The sequence below is a fragment of the Pogona vitticeps genome, chromosome 2 (assembly GCF_051106095.1).
Source record: "Pogona vitticeps strain Pit_001003342236 chromosome 2, PviZW2.1, whole genome shotgun sequence".
Taxonomy (NCBI): Eukaryota; Metazoa; Chordata; class Lepidosauria; order Squamata; family Agamidae; genus Pogona; species Pogona vitticeps.
This window is the reverse complement of record NC_135784.1, coordinates 126,469,969-126,494,432: the sequence shown is the minus strand read 5'-3', so window position 1 is coordinate 126,494,432 and position 24,464 is coordinate 126,469,969. Positions and strand designations below refer to the sequence as shown.

General features: G+C 38.7%; 1 protein-coding gene across 4 annotated transcripts in view; it reads left to right on the top strand.

Annotated features, from left to right (window-relative positions):
- Window positions 1–24,464, top strand: part of MYH10 (myosin heavy chain 10) — a 110,543-nt gene that overhangs the window by 28,853 nt on the left and 57,226 nt on the right. For 2 of the 4 annotated variants that reach the window (XM_020796349.3, XM_078385901.1), the window contains exons 4-7: window positions 3,808–3,835; window positions 17,362–17,464; window positions 20,915–20,944; window positions 22,330–22,347. In XM_020796349.3, the coding sequence (XP_020652008.1) occupies window positions 3,808–3,835; window positions 17,362–17,464; window positions 20,915–20,944; window positions 22,330–22,347 (179 nt within the window). The remainder of the gene's footprint in view (window positions 1–3,807; window positions 3,836–17,361; window positions 17,465–20,914; window positions 20,945–22,329; window positions 22,348–24,464) is intronic. The other 2 variants (XM_020796351.3, XM_020796352.3) reach the window with 2 other exon arrangements.

Genomic DNA, 24,464 nt, shown 5'->3' with positions numbered 1-24,464 from the left:
TTAGACTAATGTTCGAAAAGCAGTTTGTTTCCTGTGTTGGATTGTTAAGAATCTCAACATTTTGTTACGTATTTTGAAGTATGTATTTGAGGTAGTATGACTTAAGAGTGTTAGGAATATGAAATGAGTGGAGTTTAGCAGTAAAAATGAACAAAAAGAAGAGTATTGTCTGTGCCAGTGCACGCAAAAGGTCAGGTGCAGTCCGTATTTGTCATTTGACACTGTGCTGCACCTCACGCTTTTTGTAAGAAGCCTTCCTGTATTTCTCTCAATGAGCCTTGCTGGCATTTCTCTCAATTTGACCACCCTCACAGGTGTGGGACGTGGGAGAGGGCCTCTTCTGTCACTGCTCCCAGACTCTGGAACTCCTTCCACAGAAGGGCAGGCTGGTCCCATCTTCACTCTCCTTCTGTAAGCAGGCGAAGATCTTTCTCTTCAGGCAGGGTTTTCCTTAGTAACTGACTGTCTAGGACAGAGGTCCCCAACCCCCGGTCCACGGCCCGGTGCCAGTCTGGGCTTCCTTGAACTGGGCTGCAGAGATGGATCTCCGCCCCACCACATGCATGGTGGGTGCGTCACGCTCGCGGAGGGGCCCCCAAATGGTCCGCGGTCCCTAAAAGGTTGGGGGCCACTGGTCTAGGAGACAATGAACAGGATGGTTTATATTTTGTTGCTTCTAAATCTATTGTTTGTAACATTTTAACTTAACATTTAAAATATGTTATTAATTCTTCTTTAATATTTGAATAATTTACTGTTTTTAGCTTTTAATGTTGTGTTTGTAGTTATGTAAGCTGCCATGGGTCCTTTTTAGGAGAGAGGTGGGGTAAAACTATTTGAGATAAATAAATAACTAAATTTGTTTGCACTTGCTCTTTGTGGCCTAAGTGTAGCCTATTATTTTGCTTTTCTCCTTCCGTATTAGAACCTTTCACATGTTTATGGCAGATTTACATAACTAAAAACTTGTTATTGCTCAGATCACAAGTTAAATTTAAAGAACTGATTTGTTGATTTAAATTGTCAAAAATTTCAAATTTTTAAAACTTATATCAATTTCATTTAAATCAAATCCTCCCTGTTTAATGCTGAACACTACTCTCAACAGTTAGACTAAAATGCAATAAGTGATAAGCAACAAATCATAAATTGTCCACCCACACCAACAAATTTCAATGAGTAAGATATATACAGTAGTGCCTCAACTTATGAACATCCCTATTTACAACCATTCCAAGTTATAACCAGCTCCGGCCGCAAAATTTTGCTTCGACTTGCAGCCGGAGTTTTGAGTTGCGACCAGAAAAGGGCAGGGGAAAAAGCGGGAAATTTAAATTTGCTAACTGTTGGTAGGCGAAGGGGCTGCTTCTTTGTAGTTAAGTGGTTAGAGTGAGTGCGATTGGAGGAGGCTTCAGACTGCATGGAGCTGCTTTCTGCTCCTGAGTAAGTACATTTACTTTGTTTTGCAGGGTGGGTTTGGGTTGGGGGGGTTATGTTTCTGTGCTCTTTAAGTTTTTTTGTGTTTTGGTGTGTTTTTCCCCCAGCCCCATCATGCTTTTGGGTGGGGCTGGCTGTGGGGTTTTTTTTTTTTTTTTTTTCCCCAGCCCCACCGCACGTTTGGATGGGGCTCTGTGTGTGTGTGTGTGTGTGTGTGTGTTACTTTTTCCCCAGCCCCATTGCGCATTCGGGTGGGGCTGGCTCTCTGTGTGGGTTTTTTAATTATTACAGTGGACCCTTGACTTACAGACGACTTGACTTACAGACTTTTTGAGTTACAGACTTCTCTGGCCGCAAAATTTAGGTTTGACTTGCAGACTGAGATTTGGCTTACAGACCAGAAAAAAACCAAAATGGAACAAAAACGGCCTGTTACGGGATTAATCGGTTTTCAATGCACTGTAGGTCAATGGAGACTTGACTTACAGACTTTTTGACTTGAGAACCGCCTTCCAATACGGATTAAGTTCTCAAGTCAAGACCCTACTGTATTATTATTTTCCCAGCCCCATTGCACGTTTGAATGGAGCTGGCTGTGTGGTGGTGGTGGTTGTTGTCGTCATCATCATCATCATCATCATCCAGAACGGATTAATGGGGTTTCAATGCATTCCTGTGGGAAATGGTGCTTCGACTTACGACCATTTTGAGTTACGCCCATCTTCTGGAACGGATTAAGGTCGTAAGTCGAGGCACCACTATACCACACATTCAGAACCTGAAAGATGATGGCCATAAATTTACTGTACATTTAGCATGGAGAATAAACATCTGGATTCTGTTAATGTACCCATTTGCTTAGACATCATGAACGATCAGTCTCCCAAAGTGTTTATATTTTGTGGTCTCTGCGATTCACACACATTGACTTGTTCTTTGCCTATGCAAAACACTCTGGAAATTTCTAGGGCTGAATATAAGCATTCTGGTGGTAGCCCAGCTCTCTTCCACGCACATTACTAGGTCCGCCTTATTTACTTTAGCTCAGTTCATTTTCCTCTGTGGCAGAAAAAAAAAGAAATCTCCTTGCTCCTCATCTTTTGTCTTTATTTTCCATGGGTGTTTGATTCTCATTGTGTCTATGACTATTCTCATGTTTCTTCTTTTACCTTGGCTCCCATGGCTTCCACATGATGAAAGGGATTACACAGGAGCAATGGGAGCCACAGCTCAGAAGTAGGAAGTGTTCAATTTCCATAAATCACCCTCTCTGATTATGTCACCAGCCTTCCACAACCATAGTTGCACTAACAGGATTAAGAGTCTGCAACACAGACGGATTCAGATTGCCTTTGTAAGACTGACCAGCTTTGTAAAGTGAATGTGTTTAACTTGGGCTACTTCAGGCTTGACTGGGTTTGCCTTTGGTTAAAAGCAGAGCCTTACTTTTGAAAACTAAAGGAAATGAATAAGCAGCTATTCTGTTTTTGATAGAATTACATGAAGTTTAGTAGCATAGTTGCCCCTTCGAGTTGATGGAGTCTGTCAAAATCAGAATGAGTAGCTGTGCTTTTTGTGAGGGTTTTTTTTTGTTGTAGTAAAGAAAATGGCTACATATTTTTAAAAAATCTTGGGGGAATTGGGTGAAGTTTGAACGTTTGAAAGTACATATAGTTTTCACATCTGAAAATGAAAACGGTTGCAATAGAGGGTGCTATCGGGTCACAAACTCGTATTAGTTGGCAGAGGGAATTGTGACTGTGTAGTTGTGGATGTGTTAGTTCACAGTTGAATTCCGTAATTGTTTTTGGAGCCTTTTAGCATATTTTTGAATTGAGTGTAGTATGCAGTGTTTATATCCATAAAAAGAAAAAGTTGAAGATGGGAGCTATCTTAGGGCCTTTTAAATGTAGCATTAGTTTTTAACTTCCAGTATAGAATTCAACAAGATAATGAGAATTTTCTTTAATTTGCTTTCTCTGCATGCATCACAGAAAATATGTGGAAAAAGTAGATTTGATAAAGTAGAAAGAGGTCATGATTTAACTTTGAAAAATCTGCAGATCTTCTGTCTCTAGGTAACTTATAAGCAAAACACCTTTTAAAACTTATCAAAGTATAAGTGCATAGGAGTCCCTATCATTATTTATTTATTTATTTATTTATTTATTGCATTTATATGCCGCCCATCTAGACATTATCTGTATTAAAACATATTTAAATATTGTAATAGAACAATCCATAACCGTTTTCAGAAAATTTATATCGTGGTCTAGAATCCTTTTAATGTCATGAACTGTGAACATGCTCATTATGTACTTAAATATTCTTGAATGATATGTGGAAAATGTTATTTTTTTCCTTTTACAGATCGTGAGGATCAATCAATTCTTTGCACGTAAGTAAATATATTTTAGTGCTCACCTTTTCTGTATGATTATATTTTGAAGAGGACTATTGTATTATAGATCAACTTGTACACTTCCCAAAATAGTTAACTTCTCATTAAACAAACTCAATGATTTTATGGAGAATAGAGATAATTACTACCCTGTTTCCCCAAAAATAAGACCTAGCCTGAAAATAAGCCCTAGTGTGATTTTTCAGGATTCTCGTAATATAAGCCCTACCCCAAAAATAAGCCCTAGTTAAGTAAAATCCTGCCCTCCATCATTGTGCAGTATTGTGCAGCAACCGGAAGAAGATGACATGACTGTATTTGAATAAATGTAGATTGACATCCCCTGAAAAGAAGCTCTAATGTGTTTTTGGAGCAAAAATTAATATAAGGCCCTGTCTTATTTTCGGGGAAACATGGTACCAAATTGTATGCTGCATTTCTATGGAAATGCAATGGATTATTCTAAATGAAATGAGCATGCCTTGATTGTCCTAATGTGTAACCTATATTGTGGAGAAAATGCTAATAACAGAATAAGGAGAAACAGAATGGATTCCCATAGGAAAAGGTGTCTAAGTGGCGGATTATAAATGTCTTGAAACAACTCCTAATGAAGCTGGAAAAAGGGCAGAAGGTGTCTGTAGGAATACCACTAGCCAGTTGGCCACTGTGGATGGTCTGACGAGACTATAAAGCATTAAGGATCTGGTAGGGTTTCTTTTTAAATAGAAGTTGCCTGTACAGAGCTTAATAGGCAGTGATTACTCCACCCATAACCCCTTGCAACTCCCAAAGATTTTAGCCCCCGCCTGCACATTTCCTCTGTCTCTTCCACAAGAGGAAAATGGCTTCTGCAGTCTGAGTTCATTAGCTTAGGAACTTAAAATTACCTGTCAGAAATATGTTTTCTTTATTAAAGCCACTAGAGATCTATCTGGGGGAATTCCTGCAGACTTCTGGGATATGTAGTCCATAAACTTCAGATTTCTGCAGATGGATAAACCTCAAGGAAATTGAGGTTTTTATACTTTGTGTATCTCTGAGAAATCAAAAGATGACTGAGACTTGCAAAGGTAACTACTGTATGAAGGTAACAGAGAGGATTATCAAGTGTAAGGATGTGTCACTGAGGATGAAGGCTAAGATCAACCATGCTGTAGTTTTCCTGGTTGCTGTATATGGATATAAAAACTGGATGGTGAAGAAATGCAACAGAGAATTTTTTTTGATTCATTTGAAATATGGTGCAGGAGGAGAACTTTAAAAGCACCTTGGACTGTTGAAACAAACAGGAAAGTTCTAGATCGTACAAAGGCTGAACACTGTAGAAATAAAAATAGCGTTTGCCATGTCTTGGGCCTAACCCTTATGGAAAGAAAAAGGAAATTGCGTAGTGCTTCCTGAGAAGACAAGGTCTTTGTGGGAGGTGTAGCTTTGTTGACCATTAGAGCACGCTCTAAAAACAGTGTCTGGCACAAAGACCTAGGCCTCCCAGGAAATGCTGGGGCAGTTTTCTTTTTGTATAGGAGATAAGTCAGAGGCAGCCTAGAAGACAGAACCTGTAGGTGTGTGTCTGTTGGCAGAAATGCCAACAATTGTGCTTGGAGCATTCTTAAGAAAATCCCCAAATTTGGAGTCCAAGAAAACGAAATGGCATACTCCTAATCAGTATTGTCCATTATATTGCACTTGCCAGTGGACCCAGCTTCAACTGGGATAAATCCCATGATCCCACCCTTGCCCCAGTAGCCTCTCTTCTCCATGTACAGGGGCATGGAGTCTGCTTTTTGAGTTGATGTGGTGTGTTGGTTCCCCCTTCTATAAATCAACCACTTACTCTTAGAAATAAACATATATCTCCTGCTCAGGTCTGGTGTAAAAACTCTTTAATACAGTGGTGCCTTGCATAGTGACGTTAATTCGTTCTGCAAAAATCGCTGCAGAATGAAAACGTCGCTATGCGATATTAAAAAGCCCATAGAAACACATTAAAATGTGATTAATGCGTTCCTACGGGCTTAAAACTCACCATTCTGCGAAGATCCTCCATAGTGTGGTCATTTCTGGTGCCTCTTAAGCGAGGAATCCGTCCCAAAAAACAGCGGGTGGCCATTTTTTTTAACCCGGTGGCCATTTTGAAACCGCCAATCAACTATTAAAAAATCATCGCTTTGCAATGATCGGTGCCCGAAACAGGGAACCGATCATCACAAAGCGAAATTCCCCCATAGAGAACATCGCAAAGTGATCACTTTTGCGATCGCAAAAAATGCGTCACAAAGCGATTTCATCATAAAACCAAGTGATCGCTATGCGAGGCACCACTGAATTTGACTTATGGTCCTGGTTCAGAAGAAACCAGTTTTTAAAAATCTAATTTAGTGAGAGCCTTCCCCCCCCCTTTAGAGCAGCAGTGGTGTTTTGAATATTATCATAATCTAACAAAGAACTGTGCCTGAATTTCTTTAAGAAGTAAGGCATGGAGTAGAAGAGTAAACTTTTGCGGGAGGAGAGGAAGACAGCAAGATACCTAGTGCACTACTATTCAGTTAGAACAACAACAAAAAGTCTTGTGACAAGTTAAAGTTTAACAGATTTTATGAACTGGTACTAATGCCATAATACACTGCCTAGTCTTTAAGATTCATTGTTTCTGCAGCAACAGACTAACATAGCTATCTCTCTGGAGATCTTCAGCTGTTTTCCATACTTCTGTTTTCCTCCATACAGCTGATAAGCTCTGTTATCTTAACTATAAACTGCCATCTTCTCTAGCTTCAGTGGTAATTGACATGCTATGGTTGATGGCTAGATGAAAGCAAAATAATTGATACTCAAGTAAGACTAGTATGACTGTAGTTCTCTAGGTTTTATGTTCCATTCCAAATTTGTAGACTTCTCCATTATAACTATGGAAAAGAATGCAGACATCCCATACTCTGTTCCTGGACCTTATTGTACTTTAGAACTATTCTTCAGAATTATTCTGCCGGTGCAATGTTTTAAACATTTTATTTAGATATGGGGATATTCGTATATGAATACCCCCTCACAGGTGGAGATAATGAGGGGGTTCGCTATCTGCTGCCGGGAGCTCCACGCTTCCTTCCAATTGCTCTGGAGCGCCACGTCTGTGATCTACTCTTCGACCTGGCAGGGAGGCTTGTCGTCCCGCCTCCTGCCAGGAGTGACTAGCCAACTGTGAGCGCTGGATTGATAGGAAGGGAGTGCGGAGCCTGCGGCAGCAGTGGAAGGGTGAGTGGACAATCTGGCTGGACCCTTGTTATCTCCACCTGCGCTGGGGTATTCATATTCTTATACGAACATCCCCATGTCTAATTTTATTGTTTGCAAAATAAAATACAGACTAAAAATGTTTTTCTGAATTTTCCCATTTCCTCCCCTGAGTTTTTGTATCAGTCCTTTAAAATTTTGCCATAGTCACAGGTATCCTTGGTAGGTTCTAATTTTATTACAGTCTGGCCTTTGAGATATGTTTCCTTGGATCAGGTTGACTTCATCAGTTCAGACTCCTTCATTGCCTTCCTTTTCAATTCAAGACTGAGGCAGATTTCACTATAGGGTGATATTCTACAATCATCCCAATCACTACTGTGATTTAGCAGCAAGAGGGCCACAGAACCTTCTAGTCTCTAGTGGTTCTTCGGAAGGTGAATTTTAAAGGTCTTCGGTGCACAGCACAGACTGAGGCTACGTTCAAGAGTCATTTTTGAATTCAACAGAGATATTCATCTGAGTCCAAGCAGTCTGAGGAAATCTATTCAGAAAGATTGTCAAAGAATCCAATCCAGAACACCTTGTTGGTTTCAGTCCTACTTGAGCTTACCATATGAGTACATATCACACCTTGCTACACCTCACTTTGATGTCTTGTCTTGTTACTGTTTTCTGAAGTATTGTACAGTAGTTGGTTATTGCTTAGTTCATTAAGGGGAGATTATTGTGAATTTTGCGCTTCAATAAGCAGGCATGCTGCTTGCTGTTGGAGCTGCTAAAAATACCCTAGCCAACATCGAAATACCCTAGTTAGTGGAATATGCTGCCTCGAATGTGGTGGAGTCTCCTTTGGAGGTTTTTAAGCAGAGGCTGGATGGCCATCTGTCGGGAGTGCTTTGATGGAGTTCCTGCATGACAGAGGGTTGGACTTGATGGCCCCTGTGGTCCCTTCCCACTCTGTGATTCTATGAACAGGCTCAACCACTTCTATCTGTTACCATCTCTAAATCAGTGATTTCAGTGCTGACATAAGGATCAGTTTTGACAGTTCATGTTTTTTCCCCTCAGCGGACTCTTCAGCAGTATTAGTCTGAAAGAATTTACTTCCATCTTATCTTCCTTCAACTGTTGAGCCATCTACACTGATTCCTTCCAGTCTTTAAGTCAGAGCTATCTCAGCTTGTCTTACAGTGGTGGCACTTCCTGCATTGGTACACCTGCTTTCAGATCTTCGTACTTTGCTTTTTACACTGAAGTACTCTGCACTACAGTTTGATTCTGGTCCTTCACTGCTAACTTGGGATGTGGACCAATTCTCTGACTATTCCTGCATCCATCTTGATGACTCGGTTTCAATACCAGATTCTCCTTCAGCTCTTGTATGAATCTCACATCTGAATGTCTCAATACCACTATCTGCTTTGGAGGATATTATGTCATATAGTGACCAGATCATTTGAATGTCCAAGTCAACTTGAAATTAACAAGCAATCTCCTCACCCTCCTCAGAGTCCTCACCCATTCTTGGATAGAGTGCAGACCACCTTCTTAACAATGAGGGGAAGAAATTTGACTGAATTAAATGATGGTTCTAATCTTCCTTTGCCTTGGGCATTCTCATAAGCAATTTCCAAGTTGCCAAGACAGCATATCAATAAAAATTCCTCTGAGTGAAATTAAGGTATTTCCTAGCAGCTCTAGTAGAAGACCAGAAAGTTCCAGTTCTCTCTTTCATCCAGGAGCCACACTTCCTAGCAGCACAGCAAATAACATTCAGCATCCCCTGTTGCAGATTGTACTTTGAAAGTAATCTTTGCAGATATTGCCTTGTGGCACTGTGTGTAACTAAAGTCAAGAGGAGTGATTAAGGACACAAGAACTCGAATAACTTAATTTTGAGGCCGCAAACTTCTTTAATGCACACATTGATAAGGCCAGCTCCTTTAGATTTAACCAGTAGTTTAGAACAGAAAGCTGGAATAGGTTCATAACAGCAGCAACAAACAAAACAATTTAAAACTAGTTGGCAGAAACCATTGCTTTGTACTGAATCATTGTTGTAAGCATCAGAAGCAATCTTACTAATCTGGACATTCCATGTTACAATACCAACATCAATAGACAACTAAGTAAAAACATTGACCCTTCATTCCTTCTTCAGAGAAAGCACAGTTCCAAGCAAAATGTTTGCTTTTTGTGACATGAAGATTTTCTAGTACACTCCAAGATGTTTCCCATGTCAGTGGGAGATATGAGCACCTTACCTGGCATATCATCACGCTGACTCATGGGTACTGGTCATCATAACCCATGGATATGTGATAGTTTGCTTCTCTTCCTTCAGCAGGACAGTTTCATTTCAAACCACTGCATTGTTGAAAGTTCTTGAATATAAGATTTCCACTCGTCTTCAGAAGACTGCTGTGTAGATTGTTCATTGTTGATAGAGGTACAGTTATATTGCTTCCAATACTTCACAGTTTCAAAGGAAGATGGTGGTCTCCCTGTCTCAGAAGATTCAATAAATATACCAAAAAGAAGAAATTTTGGATGGTAATGTTGGCTTTGATTCCCCCCCGCCAAAAAAAGAGAGAAGATGGTTTTGCAGTTATATACCTGAAGAATACATATTTTCATATTTCCATAAAGGCCAAGTCATTACTGGTTTCTCTGGTTCATGATAGAACAAAAAATATTTCATTGCTTCTTTTGGTTTGACAGTTGTCCTGAGTATTCATCAAATGCATGGCACTGGTGGCAACCTGCCAGTGCATTTATAGCCTAACAATCTTTCACTACACTGTCAGCTGAATATTGATAACCGATACGTAGCAAACTCACACCAAAAATTTCAGTTTGCCCTTGCTCTCCCGATTCAGTTCTTAGGAGCAGTTCTCAGTTCAGATATGACTTCTGAGTTCCTACCCAAGAAAGGCACACAAGTACTTTCTTCCTTGCTCTTTTAGGTGGCAGGTCGATCTCTTTCTACAGCACTTACCATTCAATGCCTACTTGGTCTTGTAACTTCCAACAGTGCAGTAGCTCCATGTGCTTCTCTTCACATGATGGTCTTCCAGTTGTAGTTCATGGCACCCATTTATTTATTTCTATGTTCTATGTTCTATTTCATGTTCTATGCAGACTACTTGCCTTACCTCATTCATTTCAATTGGACTTGCTGTGGTAGGCATCAGAAGTCAGTTTACGTTTGAGTGTGCCATTCGAACTTCCCTGTTATTGATGATGATCACAACTAGAAATCTACATGGTCTTTGGACATGTGTGCAGAAATGGAAGAGATCAGTTCTTGGATACCTATGGGGCGGAACTGTTTACCCTTGGAAAGGAACCTAATCTCAATGGAACCTTTGCACTCCACTTGGCATTTTTAAGATTAAAGAGATGCTCACCAGTTTGAATTAAGGAAAGGTGAAATTAAAGATAATACAGTAGATTAAAGTAGTGCCAAAGGGGAAAGCAAGTGACAGTTTGAACCCTATAATAAAACCCGAGATCTCCCCTGAACACTCTGGGGCACTAAAAAGAGTTCAGACTGAGGTCTGTGCAAAGTATGTATATTCCTTTGCAGTTAATATTCTGTCTGTTTTGTAGAACAGTACGAAAGACTTGCACCTCTGTTTCGGTGGAAATTTTGTTTTCTGGAATTTTCTTTTTTCTTTTGATTTGTTATATTTTCTGAATATATTTCTGAAAGCAAAGCCTTTTCAGGATTGAGTTTTTGTGTGTGTGATTGTAGAAGGATGGTATTTGTATAGCCTTTGAGTGGGTAGGTCTCACAATTAAGACACTGTGTAACCTCCTAACTTATAACAGTTTGTAACAACCCCCGCCCCCTTGTGTGTGTGTTTTAAACAGAGAGCTTATGGTGGCCCAGTTTCAGTCTTTACTTTTTTTTGGCTACAAAGTGGGTTTGGAGAGTTCTGCACACCTGGACTTATAATGAATGCTTCTTTGATTTTTAATTTAATTTGATTTGTTCAGGAATGTATTGCTGCAGTCACCAAATTCATAACACTTTGTCCTTAGCAGCATGTCACTCTCACTTCAGTTTATTGGAGTACAGTATCTCACATTTGTGATCTTTCTGAGAGGAAGGCCCAAGTAGCTACAGACAGTACAGTTACCATGTACATTATCTTTTAAAAAATTGAGCAAATGCCTAATTAAGCTTATTGTTTCACAGTAACTCTAAGGTTTAAAATTTCCTTCTTTGGTCTGTCTTGGCTAGATTCTACTGTTAAAAATTCTCTGAAAGCATCAAACCCAGGAGTTCTGCCAATTTTTGTCAAGATTTTGTCCAGATTTCAGATTTACTTATTTCCAATACTTTATCAATACTTAGTATGATAGTTTGTTGTGGATTGTTACCATCAACCAACTTATTAATGCAGTCACCCTTTGTTATGATTTTACTTTTTGATGTTGAGTATCAAGGAGTTATTCTCATCCATCAGTTTTGGATGTTGTTGCTTACTAACTCCATCTTTATATGCACATAAAGTGAATTAGATCTCCAAGTTTTCTGCTTCTGTTGGAACCACTCTTGCATTCCTAATTTTGTTTTCAGTGTTTTTGTATAATTCTCTGTGTTTGGTATCTTTTTCCCCTATTTTCATCTTTCTTCCATTAGCTCTAATATTTACTTTGTCATGTCTGTGTATACAGTCTCCTTGGTGATAGTTTGAATGTGATATTGGTAACTGTAAATTCTTCTCCACAAAATTGTATTGTTTATTCTCCAGATTTATTTTGTATTCCTAGCCTCTCTAGGTTTGTACAAAATCGGCAGGTTCTTTTGCCTTTTTTAAAAAATTAAACTGCTTTGTTATATGATTTAGATCATACTTTTTGTATGTTTTATAGTGACTTTGAATTCTTTATAGTTTTTTTTCCATTTTCTTATATTTTCTCAACTGTTCGGTGTGTTCTTGCATGATTTTGACATATGTGGGATTTATTTTTATTTAGATAAGCATTACCTGGTCTGTAAATGGAACAAACTTTTTAACGTATTTTTATGATGATGATTGTAACTCCATAATGATGCAATGTGCAATTAATAATAATAGTGTGCTGTTAAGTTAATTCTGACTTATGGCGACCCTTTCCAGGGACTTCTAGGTAGAGAATATTCTGAAGTGGTGTTCTATTCTCCTCATCTTGGAGTGCCCTGGAACTGTGCTGTTTACCCAAGGCCACACAAGCTGCCTCTTCTTCTAGGAGGCACATTAGGGAATTGAACTCTCAACCAGATACTGTACCTAGACCACTGAGCTATCAGTTTAGGTATCTGTCTGCGGAGCTAGAGGTTGGGAGTTTGAGTCCCCACTGTGCTTTCCAGAGGAAGAGTCAACCTGTGTTGTTGGGCAAGCTGCACGGTCCCAGGGCGTGCCCAGAAGAAGGGAATGGTAAACTGTTTCTGAATATTCTCTACCTGGAAAACCTTGAAAAGTTTTAAAGTCACAATTAACTGGAAGGCATGTGATACACCATTACAGCCCAAATAAAACATAGTATGCCATCAGTCTGTAGCTGGCCAGATCAAAGGATCAGAGCATTCATCTTTTTCATTTGTTTTACATTATCATGAATTTCCCCCTCCACAAACGTATTCTGTACATTTGAAGTTGCTCATCTAAATTTTATTCAGAGATTCTTAACATGATCTGGCCATGAGGGCCTTTTCACATTTCTGTCTAGCCTTGAGAAGAATATGTGGAAGGTACGTAGCAGGTTGCTCTTGCATTCCTCATGCTGGTGTTGCAGTCTCTTATTATCACTACCATCATGCCTTAGTTTTCCATATTAAAAACCAAGCAACATCCTTTGTCTTTGACATTGCTGCTACCCAAGGTTGGATCGTGTTAGGCGTGGCTTAATTCTTCAAAGCTTCATGGGCTTTCTTGCCAAGCTCTTGACTCTTTCAAGAGTTGCTGAAAGCCATAGACATTTCCAAGGGCTGAGCTAGTTAATTATCACCATGTGGTTGTGGTGCATGGTGGTGATGCTCACCAAAGGCAATCACAGACTCTTCTATGATTTAGTCTTAGGATGCCTAAAATACACCCTTTTTTGGATAGGCTTTTTCTGATATTACTCCATAGTTGGGACACAACTAAGAAGCTTGAAGAACATATTTTTATTTATTAGAGACAATGAGATGCCTTATTAGGCTCTCTGATTTAGAACTAAGGCAGTAGAGTAAAGAGAATTAGTGGTGCTTCATTTGTTCCCATGTGATTTTAGTTGAGTGTCTTACATCAGTACGTGGACTGTCCCACTAGAGGGGAAAATACCTTGGATCAGGTATATAGTAACATCATACATGGATATAAGACGAAGCCATTGCCTAGCTTGGGACAGTCAGATCATATATCTCTTTTTTTGATTCCATCATACAGACCTCTTGTTAAAAGAATCAGACCATCAATTAGAGAAATACAAGTGTGGCCAGTGGATGCATCTGAGCAACTTCAAGATTGCTTTAGGAGCACTGATTGGGCACTGTTTGAGGAGGACAATGTTGATACTTATGCCTCAACAGTACTGTTTTATATCAAAAGCTGCATCAATGCTGTTACTACTACCAGACAAGTACGAGTGTTTTCTAATAACAAGCCTTGGCTAAATAGAGAAGTGCGCCTTTTATTAAAAGCCAGAAATGCTGCTTTTCATTCTGGTGATGAACTACAGTACAGAGAGGCTAGAGCTAAACTGAAAAGGGGCATTAAGGATGCCAAAGCTATGTACAACCAGAGAATTGAACAACACCTTGAAAGTTCTGACACTCGCCGAGTGTGGCACGGCCTAAGACAAATCACTGGTCAGAGTAACAAAAACAGTCTGTGTAGCAGCAGTGATTTTTTGGCTGAGCAGTTAAATCAATTTTTCAGCCGTTTTGAGGTGGAAACAGGAACAACCATTATTACAGCACCTCCTGTCTATAATACATCACTAGAATCTACCATCAACAGACAACCACTAGTACTGCAGATTTCAGATGTGAGACGCGCTTTCCAGAATATTAATGTTCGAAAGGCAGCTGGACCAGATGGAATCATGGGACGAGTTATTAGGGGCTGTGCTGCAGAATTAGCTGGAGTTTTTACGGATATTTTCAATCTATCCTTGTTGCAGTGTTCAGTCCCCACTTGCCTGAAGACATCTATTATAGTGCCAGTCCCCAAGCAGTCAGCTGTGGTATCTCTCAATGATTACAGACCAGTAGCTTTAACATTTGTTGTTATGAAATGTTTTGAGAGATTGGTGCTGGATTACATTAAGGCTAGTCTTCCACCTTCTTTGGACCCATGTCAATTTGCATACAGGAAAAATAGATCTACTGATGATGCTGTGTCCATTGTACTCCATACTGTATTGAGCCACTTAGAACATCAGGGAACTTATGCGAGGCTGTTGTTTGTGGATTATAGCTCTGCTTTTAATACCATTCTACCAAATAGGTTGTTTTTTAAAATGATCAACCTGGGATTACCTCAGGAGATTTGCATGTGGATAAAGGATTTTCTGACAGATAGGCCACAGTCAGTAAGGATGGGATCTCACCATTCTTCTACCCTGGTACTAAGTACAGGAGCTCCCCAGGGCTGCGTGCTAAGTCCCTTCCTCTATTCCCTGTACACACATGATTGCACCCCACTGTATAACACCAATGCAATTATTAAATTTGCGGATGATACGACAGTGGTGGGGCTCATAAATAAGAACAATGAGTCTGCTTATAGAAAGGAAGTACAAAGGTTGATACTTTGGTGTAAAGAAAATCATCTCACACTTAACATCAAAAAACTAAAGAACTCATAATTGATTTTAGGAGGAAGAGATATGTACATTTACCACTGTACATAAACGGTGAGGAAGTGGAGAGAGTTGGTAGTTTTAAATTTCTGGGTACTTACATCTCAGAGGACCTCTCATGGACTATAAATGCCAACATGCTAATGAAGAAGGCACAGAAGAGGCTGTATTTCCTGAGAATGCTCGGCAAGTTAAATTTATCTCAGCATTTGCTTCTGTCATACTATCGTAGCACCATTGAGAGTGTCCTAACCTATGGCATTCTGGCATGGTTTGGGAGTAGCTCTGTAGCGGACAAAAAAGCTCTACAGAGAACCATTAAAATTGCCCAGAATATCATCGGGCTCCAGCTACCAACCCTGGATGACATCTTCACATCCCGCTGTCTAAGGAAATCACATAGCATCCTGAGAGACTCTTCCCATCCTGCTTATAACTTTTTTGAACTGTTACCATCTGGCAGAAGATATAGAACAATTAAGACTCGGACCACACGTTTTCTCAATAGTTTTTATCCCAGAGCTATAATTGCAATTAATAATGAGCTTAAAGACCACCAATAGTGAATAATTAGTTGGACTGTGTAACTTGGCCTGCGGTGTAGATGTTTGTATTTTTAGTGGGGGACTTTTAGTGGGTGGGGAGTGTTTGGGGAATTTTATGTGTGTGCATGTGTCTGGTCTCTGGGTGTCTGTGAATTTCGTTGTATGTGTATATACTTACAATGACAATAAATTATTATTATTATTATTATTATTATTATTATTTATTATTATTATTATTATTATTATTATTATTATTATTATTATTATTATTATTATTATTATTATTATTATTATTATTATTATTATTATTATTATTATTATTACATATCCTGTTAAATGGATATATTTATTTAAACATTATCTCCCAGATGTCACTACATCTGTTACATTAACATATAGCAGTTAGTCTTTACGGTTTCACAGTGTGTATCTTTCTTTCTTTCTTTTTCGTTTTCCATTTCTTGTTGAAATGCTTGGATAGACTAACATAGCTACGATTTTGAAAATTATTAAATAGCTGTTGCTCTTATGACAAGGTGGTTTTGACTGACAGAATACAGTTTACCCAAAGGGGATTATCCATTGTAGTAAATTTGACTCCTTTTCAGTTCCAGAGCTGGTAGGAGGTGTGGTGTGTGAAACAAGAGAACATAGCATGCCATACCTACCAGATACAGTCAGTCTTTGTTCTTACTGAATACTTCTGTGGTGTAGCAGAATCTCTAAACAAATTTATCTTTGTGAAAATAATCCTTTTAGCACGAGCAGTAGCGACACCAGAAGACTATTTTAATACACCATGAATATTGTGTGTGTTGATTGAGCAAGGTATATCACAGTAGGATTGCATAAAGGTTATGTGCCTGAGCCCTCCTGAATGGCTCTCATGTACAGAGGTGCCTCGCTTAGCGATTGCTCTGTTGAGCGACGAAATCGCTTAGCGACAGAGTTTAAGCGATCGCAAAAGCGATCGCTTAGCGATGATCCCTATGGGGAAAATTCGCTTTGCGATGATCGCGGGGAAGCAATCATCACAGAGCCCCCATTTTCGGCCAGCTGATCGGTGGTTTCAAAATGGCCACCGGGTAAACAAAATGGCCGTCTGCTGTGTGTCCTCACTTTAGAGGCACCGAAAATGGCCACCCCTATGGAAGATTTTCGCTTAAGGTTAGTTTTGAAGCCCATAGGAACACATTAATGGTGTTTTAATGTGTTTCTATGGGCTTTTTAATTCTGTTTAGCGATGAAATCGCTTAGCAACGTTTTTCCTGCACGGATTAACATTGCTAAGCGAGGCACCACTGTACTTGCATCTGGGAGGTAATGGATCTTTTTAAATAAAGCACCTAAGTTTTTCCTGAGTACTACAGATAATTTAAACAAGAGTCCCTTTCTGCAGACTCAGTGTAATAGATACAGTGCAAAGGATGGATTAGGTAGAATAGAACAATGTGTCTGGATTTATAGATCAGATTGTATATACAGTATGTCACATTTAGATCTTGGAGTGAACAGTTCTGCTGCAGCCACTAGTTGAAATAGATAAGTGTGGACAAATAATCCTTATTTAGCCATTTTCTGCATTCCGCTGTATTCCATGTGGTATATACCTCCAGTAAGGTGCCCAACAGAGCAGTAATGAAGGTAAACCAGATGAAGATTTTAAACTACTGAGCAAGCTAAGAGTTGGCTAAACTACATTTTGCTACTTGAATTAACTGTAAAAAACTGCTTTTGAGACTTCTTATTCAAAAGTACAGTAATGAAAAGTACTTTTGAATGCCATCAGTATCTGTTGTGCGGCAATATGTATTCAAATGTGACCTTTGAAGTTACACTATTGTGAAGGCTTGACTATTTCATTTCTATAAAACTGGCTTTTAATTATATATATTTTTGCAGAGGTGAATCAGGTGCTGGGAAAACAGAAAACACCAAGAAAGTCATTCAGTATCTTGCACATGTTGCTTCTTCTCATAAAGGAAGAAAGGACCACAACATTCCTGTAAGTTTTAACTGGCATTTCTTGGTTAATTATTTGTGTTTATTGAATACTTACTGTATGTAATTAAGTTTGTTATTCTGTTGAGAGATTAACTTCTAACTCCTCCCTGCCTCCTTCCTTGAGAACTACCATTTGAAAAAACAAGCCATTTAGTGCTTGAAACAAGGATGGGTCCCAGTTCAGTTTGCCCAGATACACCAAGCCTTGTGAAAGAATTTTGGAAATCCATATTGTAGCACAACCAACATTCTGAGAGTACTAAGGTGTGAGAAAAATTGAGAAGACTCTGGGAGCCAAACAATAGTGTGTGTTGGTTTCCAAGGGTCAGGGCTTTTGAGTGAGAGGGGAGATGGATATGGAAAGGAGAGTTCCCTATCTGAACTATGCCTGACATACATACCGTATTTTTCGCTCCATAAGATGCACCTGAGGATAAGACGCAGCTAATTATCGACATTGGAGGAAGCCCTTTGAGACCTCTGAAGGCAAAAAGGCAGGGGGACAGGGCGGGAAATGTGAATTTCCAGCCCTTTTCCCCTGCCTTTTTGCTTTCGGAGGTCTGCAAGGGCTCCCTCCAATATTGGGGGTTGGATCGCGACAGCAGGGGACCCCCAGGAGGTCTCCACTGGCTTGGAGGAAGCCCTTGGAGACCTCCTGGGGGGTCCCCCACCGCTGCAATCTGACCCCCAGGAGGTCTCCAAGGGCTTTTCCCCGACATCAGAGGGAGCACTTGCAGAAGTGTATTTGCTCCATAAGACGCACACACTTTTCACCACACTTTTTTTGGGGGGAAAGGTGTGTCTTATGGAGCAAAAAATACATTAAACTCCCAGCATTGTGTTGGTCTTTGCTGTTGCAAGCATTATCTGTTGAGGTAAGAGCAGTCTGAACTGGGAGGAATACAGGGGGTGGGAAGAAATATGACATGACATGTTTCCCCATTTTTTTTATAGTTACATCTCATAGCAGCTAATAGTCATAAATGAGTTGATGCCAATATGATAGAAAATGTATTTGAAATTTAACAGTGTTTTCTAATTTGGTGAATTCTTAGTCTGTATATATCATTGGTTCTAAATATTATTGAATAACATTTCTTTGTAGGCCCAGTTCTCTACTTCTGAATGATCTTGGATGTTAAAATATATCTTGATGCTTTTGCTGTTGACATAAGCATTCTTGTGATGCATATTTAAGATACAAGCAAGTTTTATGTAACCCTGTCCAGCCTGTGTTCATCACAGCAAGCATTTATTCCAGAAAGGGTTAATTCTGGTATGAACCAGAAGAAAATTTGTACCCTATACAATTTACTCTCTTCTTTTAGACATTATAAAAGTTCTTTGCTCCATGGAAGTCAGTTAAACTGAGCATCCAGAAAAATCTCTAGTTTTTCTTTCTTTGTTTATTGAACAAGCATATGTAAGCAGATATATGTGTGTAATATTGTTCTCTATGTATTGAATATTAAAAAATTGTAACTACAAAATCTAATGCAATGTTTTAGAAATATAATAGAGTTTAATAAGCTGAATAGAAAATATAAGTACTCTAATCAAATTTAATATAATGCTTCAGAATGTAATAATAAGACCTCAACTGAAGTGTTACAGATACTTAGTTAATATACTTCTGTAGTACCTTTTGGTTGAGTTAGGCATCCTTCAGTCTCGAGAGACTATGGTATTGTTATTATTAAGTTTTTCTTTAAAAAACCTCACTCATTTAAGTCAGATCTTGATAACCTCGTGCCATGTGGTTTATGCTGCTACTGTATGCAGTTAGGTGATTTGTAGTGGGAAGATAAAAAAAAATCTTTGAGGCATTTGCCTTCCTATGTCTTCATTGCAATAATTATTGTCATAATTTTTATAAATATAAATGCTAGTTCTTAAGATTCTTTTGTATTCTTGCATCAAAAATGGGATTGAAGGAGGGGCTGTGCATGGAATCCCAGATCCTGAAGGCTTTCATCTGAGTTCTGTGAGTTCATCACAGCATCCACAGTAGATAAGAGGGTGCAAAACAGCTCTTTACTCTCCGCTAATAGTTTAGTTTCATACCAGAATGGTATCTATGAGTGTCCTGCTTCAGTTACTTTTAAAATGCAATTGAGTAACTGATTATGAATCAAGTTTTAAGACAGGATATAGTTGTATATTTGGGACAGTGGTGTAGTTGAGGGCAAAACCCACCAGTTACTGGCAGCTAACTGCTTGCTCTCTGTTGGTGATACTTCATAGTTTGGGCACATGTACATTGGAGATAGAGCCTGCATGCTGTATTTCAGCCTAGGCGAAAATTCACATTGGCATAACACAAATGGCTTAACTTTTGGAGTAAACATTGACTCGGGTTAAGAAATAAGTTAGTCTCCAAAGTTTACACCATTTAAATTATACTTGTAGTCATAACTAAGAGGATTTTGCTATAGTTTTATATAGTTCTGCTGCCTATGGGAAATACATGAAGCTGTACCTTTTGCAGTAGAGGGTATAATTAAGAGTGCAGCCTTTTTAAAATTGCTTTTTGGTTATAATATTAAAATCCACATGTTATTTCAGTTGACTTGTTATTTTTTGGAATTTGCTGCGTATGGTCTTTCCCCACACTTTTTTGTGCATTTAGTAACCATATAATAATGGCATCCATTTCAGATGCTCAAAATGTGGGCTTAAATTTGCATCATAAATTATGTTTGGTTGTTTTTTATGACATGTGACTCTTTATGGTAGTTACCTTTTATTTCCAGTATCTCTAGTCTACATAATTAAGTTTGTTTTAGAAGAGCAGAGAAAAATGCTAAGTGTGACTGCTAGGCTTCTGGCAGAGATTTTTTTTTCTGGGGGGGGAGTAGGGAGCATTATTTTGGCAAATGATGAATTACGTATAGTAAGCAGGTTTAAGAAAAAATCCAGAATGCTTCAGAGCTCCAGTACATTTGTAGCTCTGCATATTGGTATTATATTTTCTACGGAGAATTAGAGATTCATCTGTGTGTGGAGCACACTCGCTTTTGCAATCTTCTGTCTCATAAAAGATATCTGAGTAGCTTCTGAGCACCTTACAGTTGTATGCATCTGCTACATCCTGCTACAGGCATTCACAAAAAATAGACCCAAACCTTCTTTGTAGTCTAGAAAGTGAATATTGTAGTTTAACAGATTGATAAGGGTCTCTTGGAAATACTAAGAATATTTAAGGCTGAAGAAACTAGTGTCAGACCTTTTAATAAATGTAATGCCTAAACTATGAATTAATAGTAAAGAGCACTTTTAGGTATTTCATGGGATGCTATTTTGTCTTGGAACAAAAAAATTAACATTTTATTATCTGGCTAAAGTTTAGTTCTTGTTATGAAATTGAACACAGTGAAATCTTGCAGAATGGGGAGAGGGAAGGGAAGGTCGGACTTGCTAACATGTGAATTTGTTTATTTGCAACAAACAGCCCGAGTCACCTAAGCCAGTGAAGCACCAGGCAAGTGTCTTTTTTATGCTTCTAAACTTTACATAGGCTTAATCTTGCTCTCTCATTTTACATTTTTAGGAGACTACCTGTCAACATCCAGTATAAATATACAAGTAATTTCTGGTACAGGCATGCAGCTGATAGTAAATTTCATTATTGCATATGTACAGAAACACAAAGATATAACTACTCTTCAGAGAGCATGTCACTGCAATATAAGTGACAAAACAGTGAGCTGTGAATTTCCAATCTTACTTGGCATGCTTGTTCAATATTTCTGAATTTTGTTGGGAAAGTGGAATGTTTAGTGCAAGAGCACCTAAGGATTTCCTGTGATCCTGGGTAAAGGTGATATCAGAGTAAAGCTGGGATGAGGCCCAGTGAAGTGTAACTGCAGTGGCTTTTCTAGATGTTTTGGTTAGTCATGGCTGTTGGATAACTTCTTGCGTAGAACCTTCTTGATTCTTTTTCCTTCTCTCCTCATAATCCCTACCCCACTGTGGTAGGTCTCATCAGACAAATGAGACCTCCCTATTAATATTCTGTATAATTACTTGAAATGATGAGATGCAGCAGAAACTGTGAACCTGGAACTGAAAGAGCTGCTGTCAGAATGGATCGGAGTCTGTCTGGTGACTCCTGGGAATATACATTGGGGATTCATCTGTGGAACCAGCCATGGTTTGCTTGGTGATAGATTGGTAAACTGTTTGGTCTAGTATATGTTTATCAGGCTGCAATGGGGAAACCTGCTGATTGTAACTTATTTACTGTGAAGAAGCAAGGAAGCAACTGATTACTTTTAATACCTTTTCTCCATAATTTTGATGGATTAATGTTGGCCAATATGACATCTGGCTGACTACTTTTCCATGTATCTTTTGGAGTACAACTCCTATAACCCCTTTTCATTTATTATGCTTGCTGGGGGTAATTTGAGTTGCAGCCTAAAACATCTGGAACTTGCTAGAATGAATTCTTGGTATAGAGCAGAGAAGTTGGATTTTCATGGTGACATAGCCAGAGTAGTAAAGACATACAGTGGGGCTTTGACTTGCGAATGGCCTGAGTTGCGTACTTTTTGAGTTGCGTACTTCTCCGTCCGCAAAAATCCATTTTGACTTGCAAACGGAGAATTGACGTACGAACCAAAAAGTGGGGGGGAAAGGGGCGGAAGAGGCGGGGAAAGCGGGAAATTCAAACTGCTGTCGTTCATCGACAGCGAAAGCCGAGAGAGTCAGACGCTCGCACCTGGATTTCTAAAAAAAAGTAATAAGCAAGTTGTCCTATAAGAACCCAAAAATTGTTTTTAATTCTTAATCCCAATGTGTTTCTGTAGCAGTCATAAGTTCATAACCATTAACATTCTGTTTCATTGTCATTTTAAACTGCAGAGTGGATCCCTATTGTATGTGAGTAGCATGTAGCTCTTTTAGCTCTTCACCTCGCTCTCACAATGATCCAAATTACAGGGATGCTGAGAGCAATGTCTCTCTTCTTTACCTGTATTTACACTGTTGATTTGCATGAATATATTGCATGTTATCACACAGTCACAATATTTGGATGCTTTTTCCAAGATTTCCCTGAATCTATACTGTGAAGATTGTGCAAATCTTGTGTTTAGTTTAGTGCTTCTGTGAAATCCTGCAAAAATGATGATCTTAAGATTATCTAGTCTTGATTGTCATAATTACGACAATAAGGGGGTATACCAGGCACCATAGATGCTCATGAAATAGGAATCACATGAGAAATATATTTAATTGTGTTTATATATGAACTTTTCAGGTATTTCTAGACACGAGATACTTAAATGTAGCTTACAGGTTACTTCTTCTGGTGGTGCTCTGGAACTGTGCAGGGACTGAACTCTTTAGCTCCAGACACTCCAACTTAATGACACCACAAAATTGTTAGTATTAATTACACATGCCCCAGGCTTTTGTCTCATGGCAATTAAATAACAAATAGATTAAATCTTTCATGTTGTTCAGACCTTTTGTTGTACTGAAGGAGTTTCCTATTTCACTTGTTTGAAATGTGAATTTCCTTGTTCAAGACAACTGAAGGCATGTTTTGCTATTGGGCTTGTTCTGTATTAGGAGATAGCATCAGCATTCCATGGAATAATTTTACTTGCTCTACTCAAGGTTTTTAGAACTGTCCAGGGACATCAACCCCTTTTCCTCAGACTCTCCAACCCAGACTTAAAAGACCATTATTACAGTTCATGCTGTTTATACTTTGAGATGCTTTTACTATCCAGTCCAGATCTGCTGCTATGTGAGCTGATCTCTTAAATTTGGTTCACATATGAATGGACTATTTGTTTGGACTTCTAACTGGATTCTATGTTGTATTTTAATTTTTGTGCTTTTTCACTTGGAAGGCTTTTTTCCTCTGCAAATTAGGCCAATGATCTCTTATAGAAGCAGGGCTAACAGGAATATGACACACAGAGTTACAGTGCAGTAAATGACATGTTATCTCTGTGTGAAAGTTTGGATCATGGATGTTAATAAAGTATTGGGCAAACTCAAATTATTTTAATATTGAAGATACACTAGTTAGTATCTTAGTCAAACATAAAACTGCTGCACTTAAGACATTATGACTGTTAAACAGATTAAAGTTCCATTGGATATTCTGAGAAAAATGAATAAATTTGAGAAAATTAAACTATTGAAGCTTCTCCCAGTATGAATCAGGGGAACTTGGCTAGTAAAGAAAGAATATTCCATCAATAGATTGAGCAAGAATTATATTCAGAAACATATGTGAGAACATGAAAAACACATAGGCAAAACTGTGTAATACCTCTGTAATGAATGACCAACCATAATGTAAATCATAATCAGTATTTAATGTCAGTTCAGTTCAATAAATGGAAAGTATTTGAGAGTTATTTGTGTTCTATAAGAAACAAAGATTGACTGGAAAAAGCAGGCCCGTTAGTGGAGCTAATAGTAATGTTGCGATTATATCACAGATATAATTCTTCTTCTCTTTTGTACCCTTGGGTATATAAGACAAGTCAGCAATAGCACATCTTCCACTAATTTGTCTCTTCACTGGGCTGATGGATACACACAGGTGATAGCACGGGCCAGATGTGCCATGGGATTTTATCCAGAAATGCCTATTCTACTAAAGCAGACTCTTTTTAAAAATTTTGGATGGCTTTTAAAACAATGTATGAAATTAGATCTCTGTTCCATCCATGTTCTTGTGAGAACATTCTGACTTCAAGTATGAGAATGGTTGGAGCTAAGGCAATGAGCAAAGTTAAAATAATATTCCGTAGTGAGTATCAGCTCTAGCCCAATCTGATGGCAGAAGGCCAAGCTCTGTTTCATGAGCAGGTCTATCTAAGTTGCATGTGACAGTAACAGACATACGTTGCTCTGTACAGGTGCTAAATAAAAATGTTCAGTGCCCACTTTGTAAAATGTTGCTGATGACCTTTGTACTATCCTATTTTTTTTTATCAAACCATTTAGCCACCCAGATTGCTATGATTGCAGTA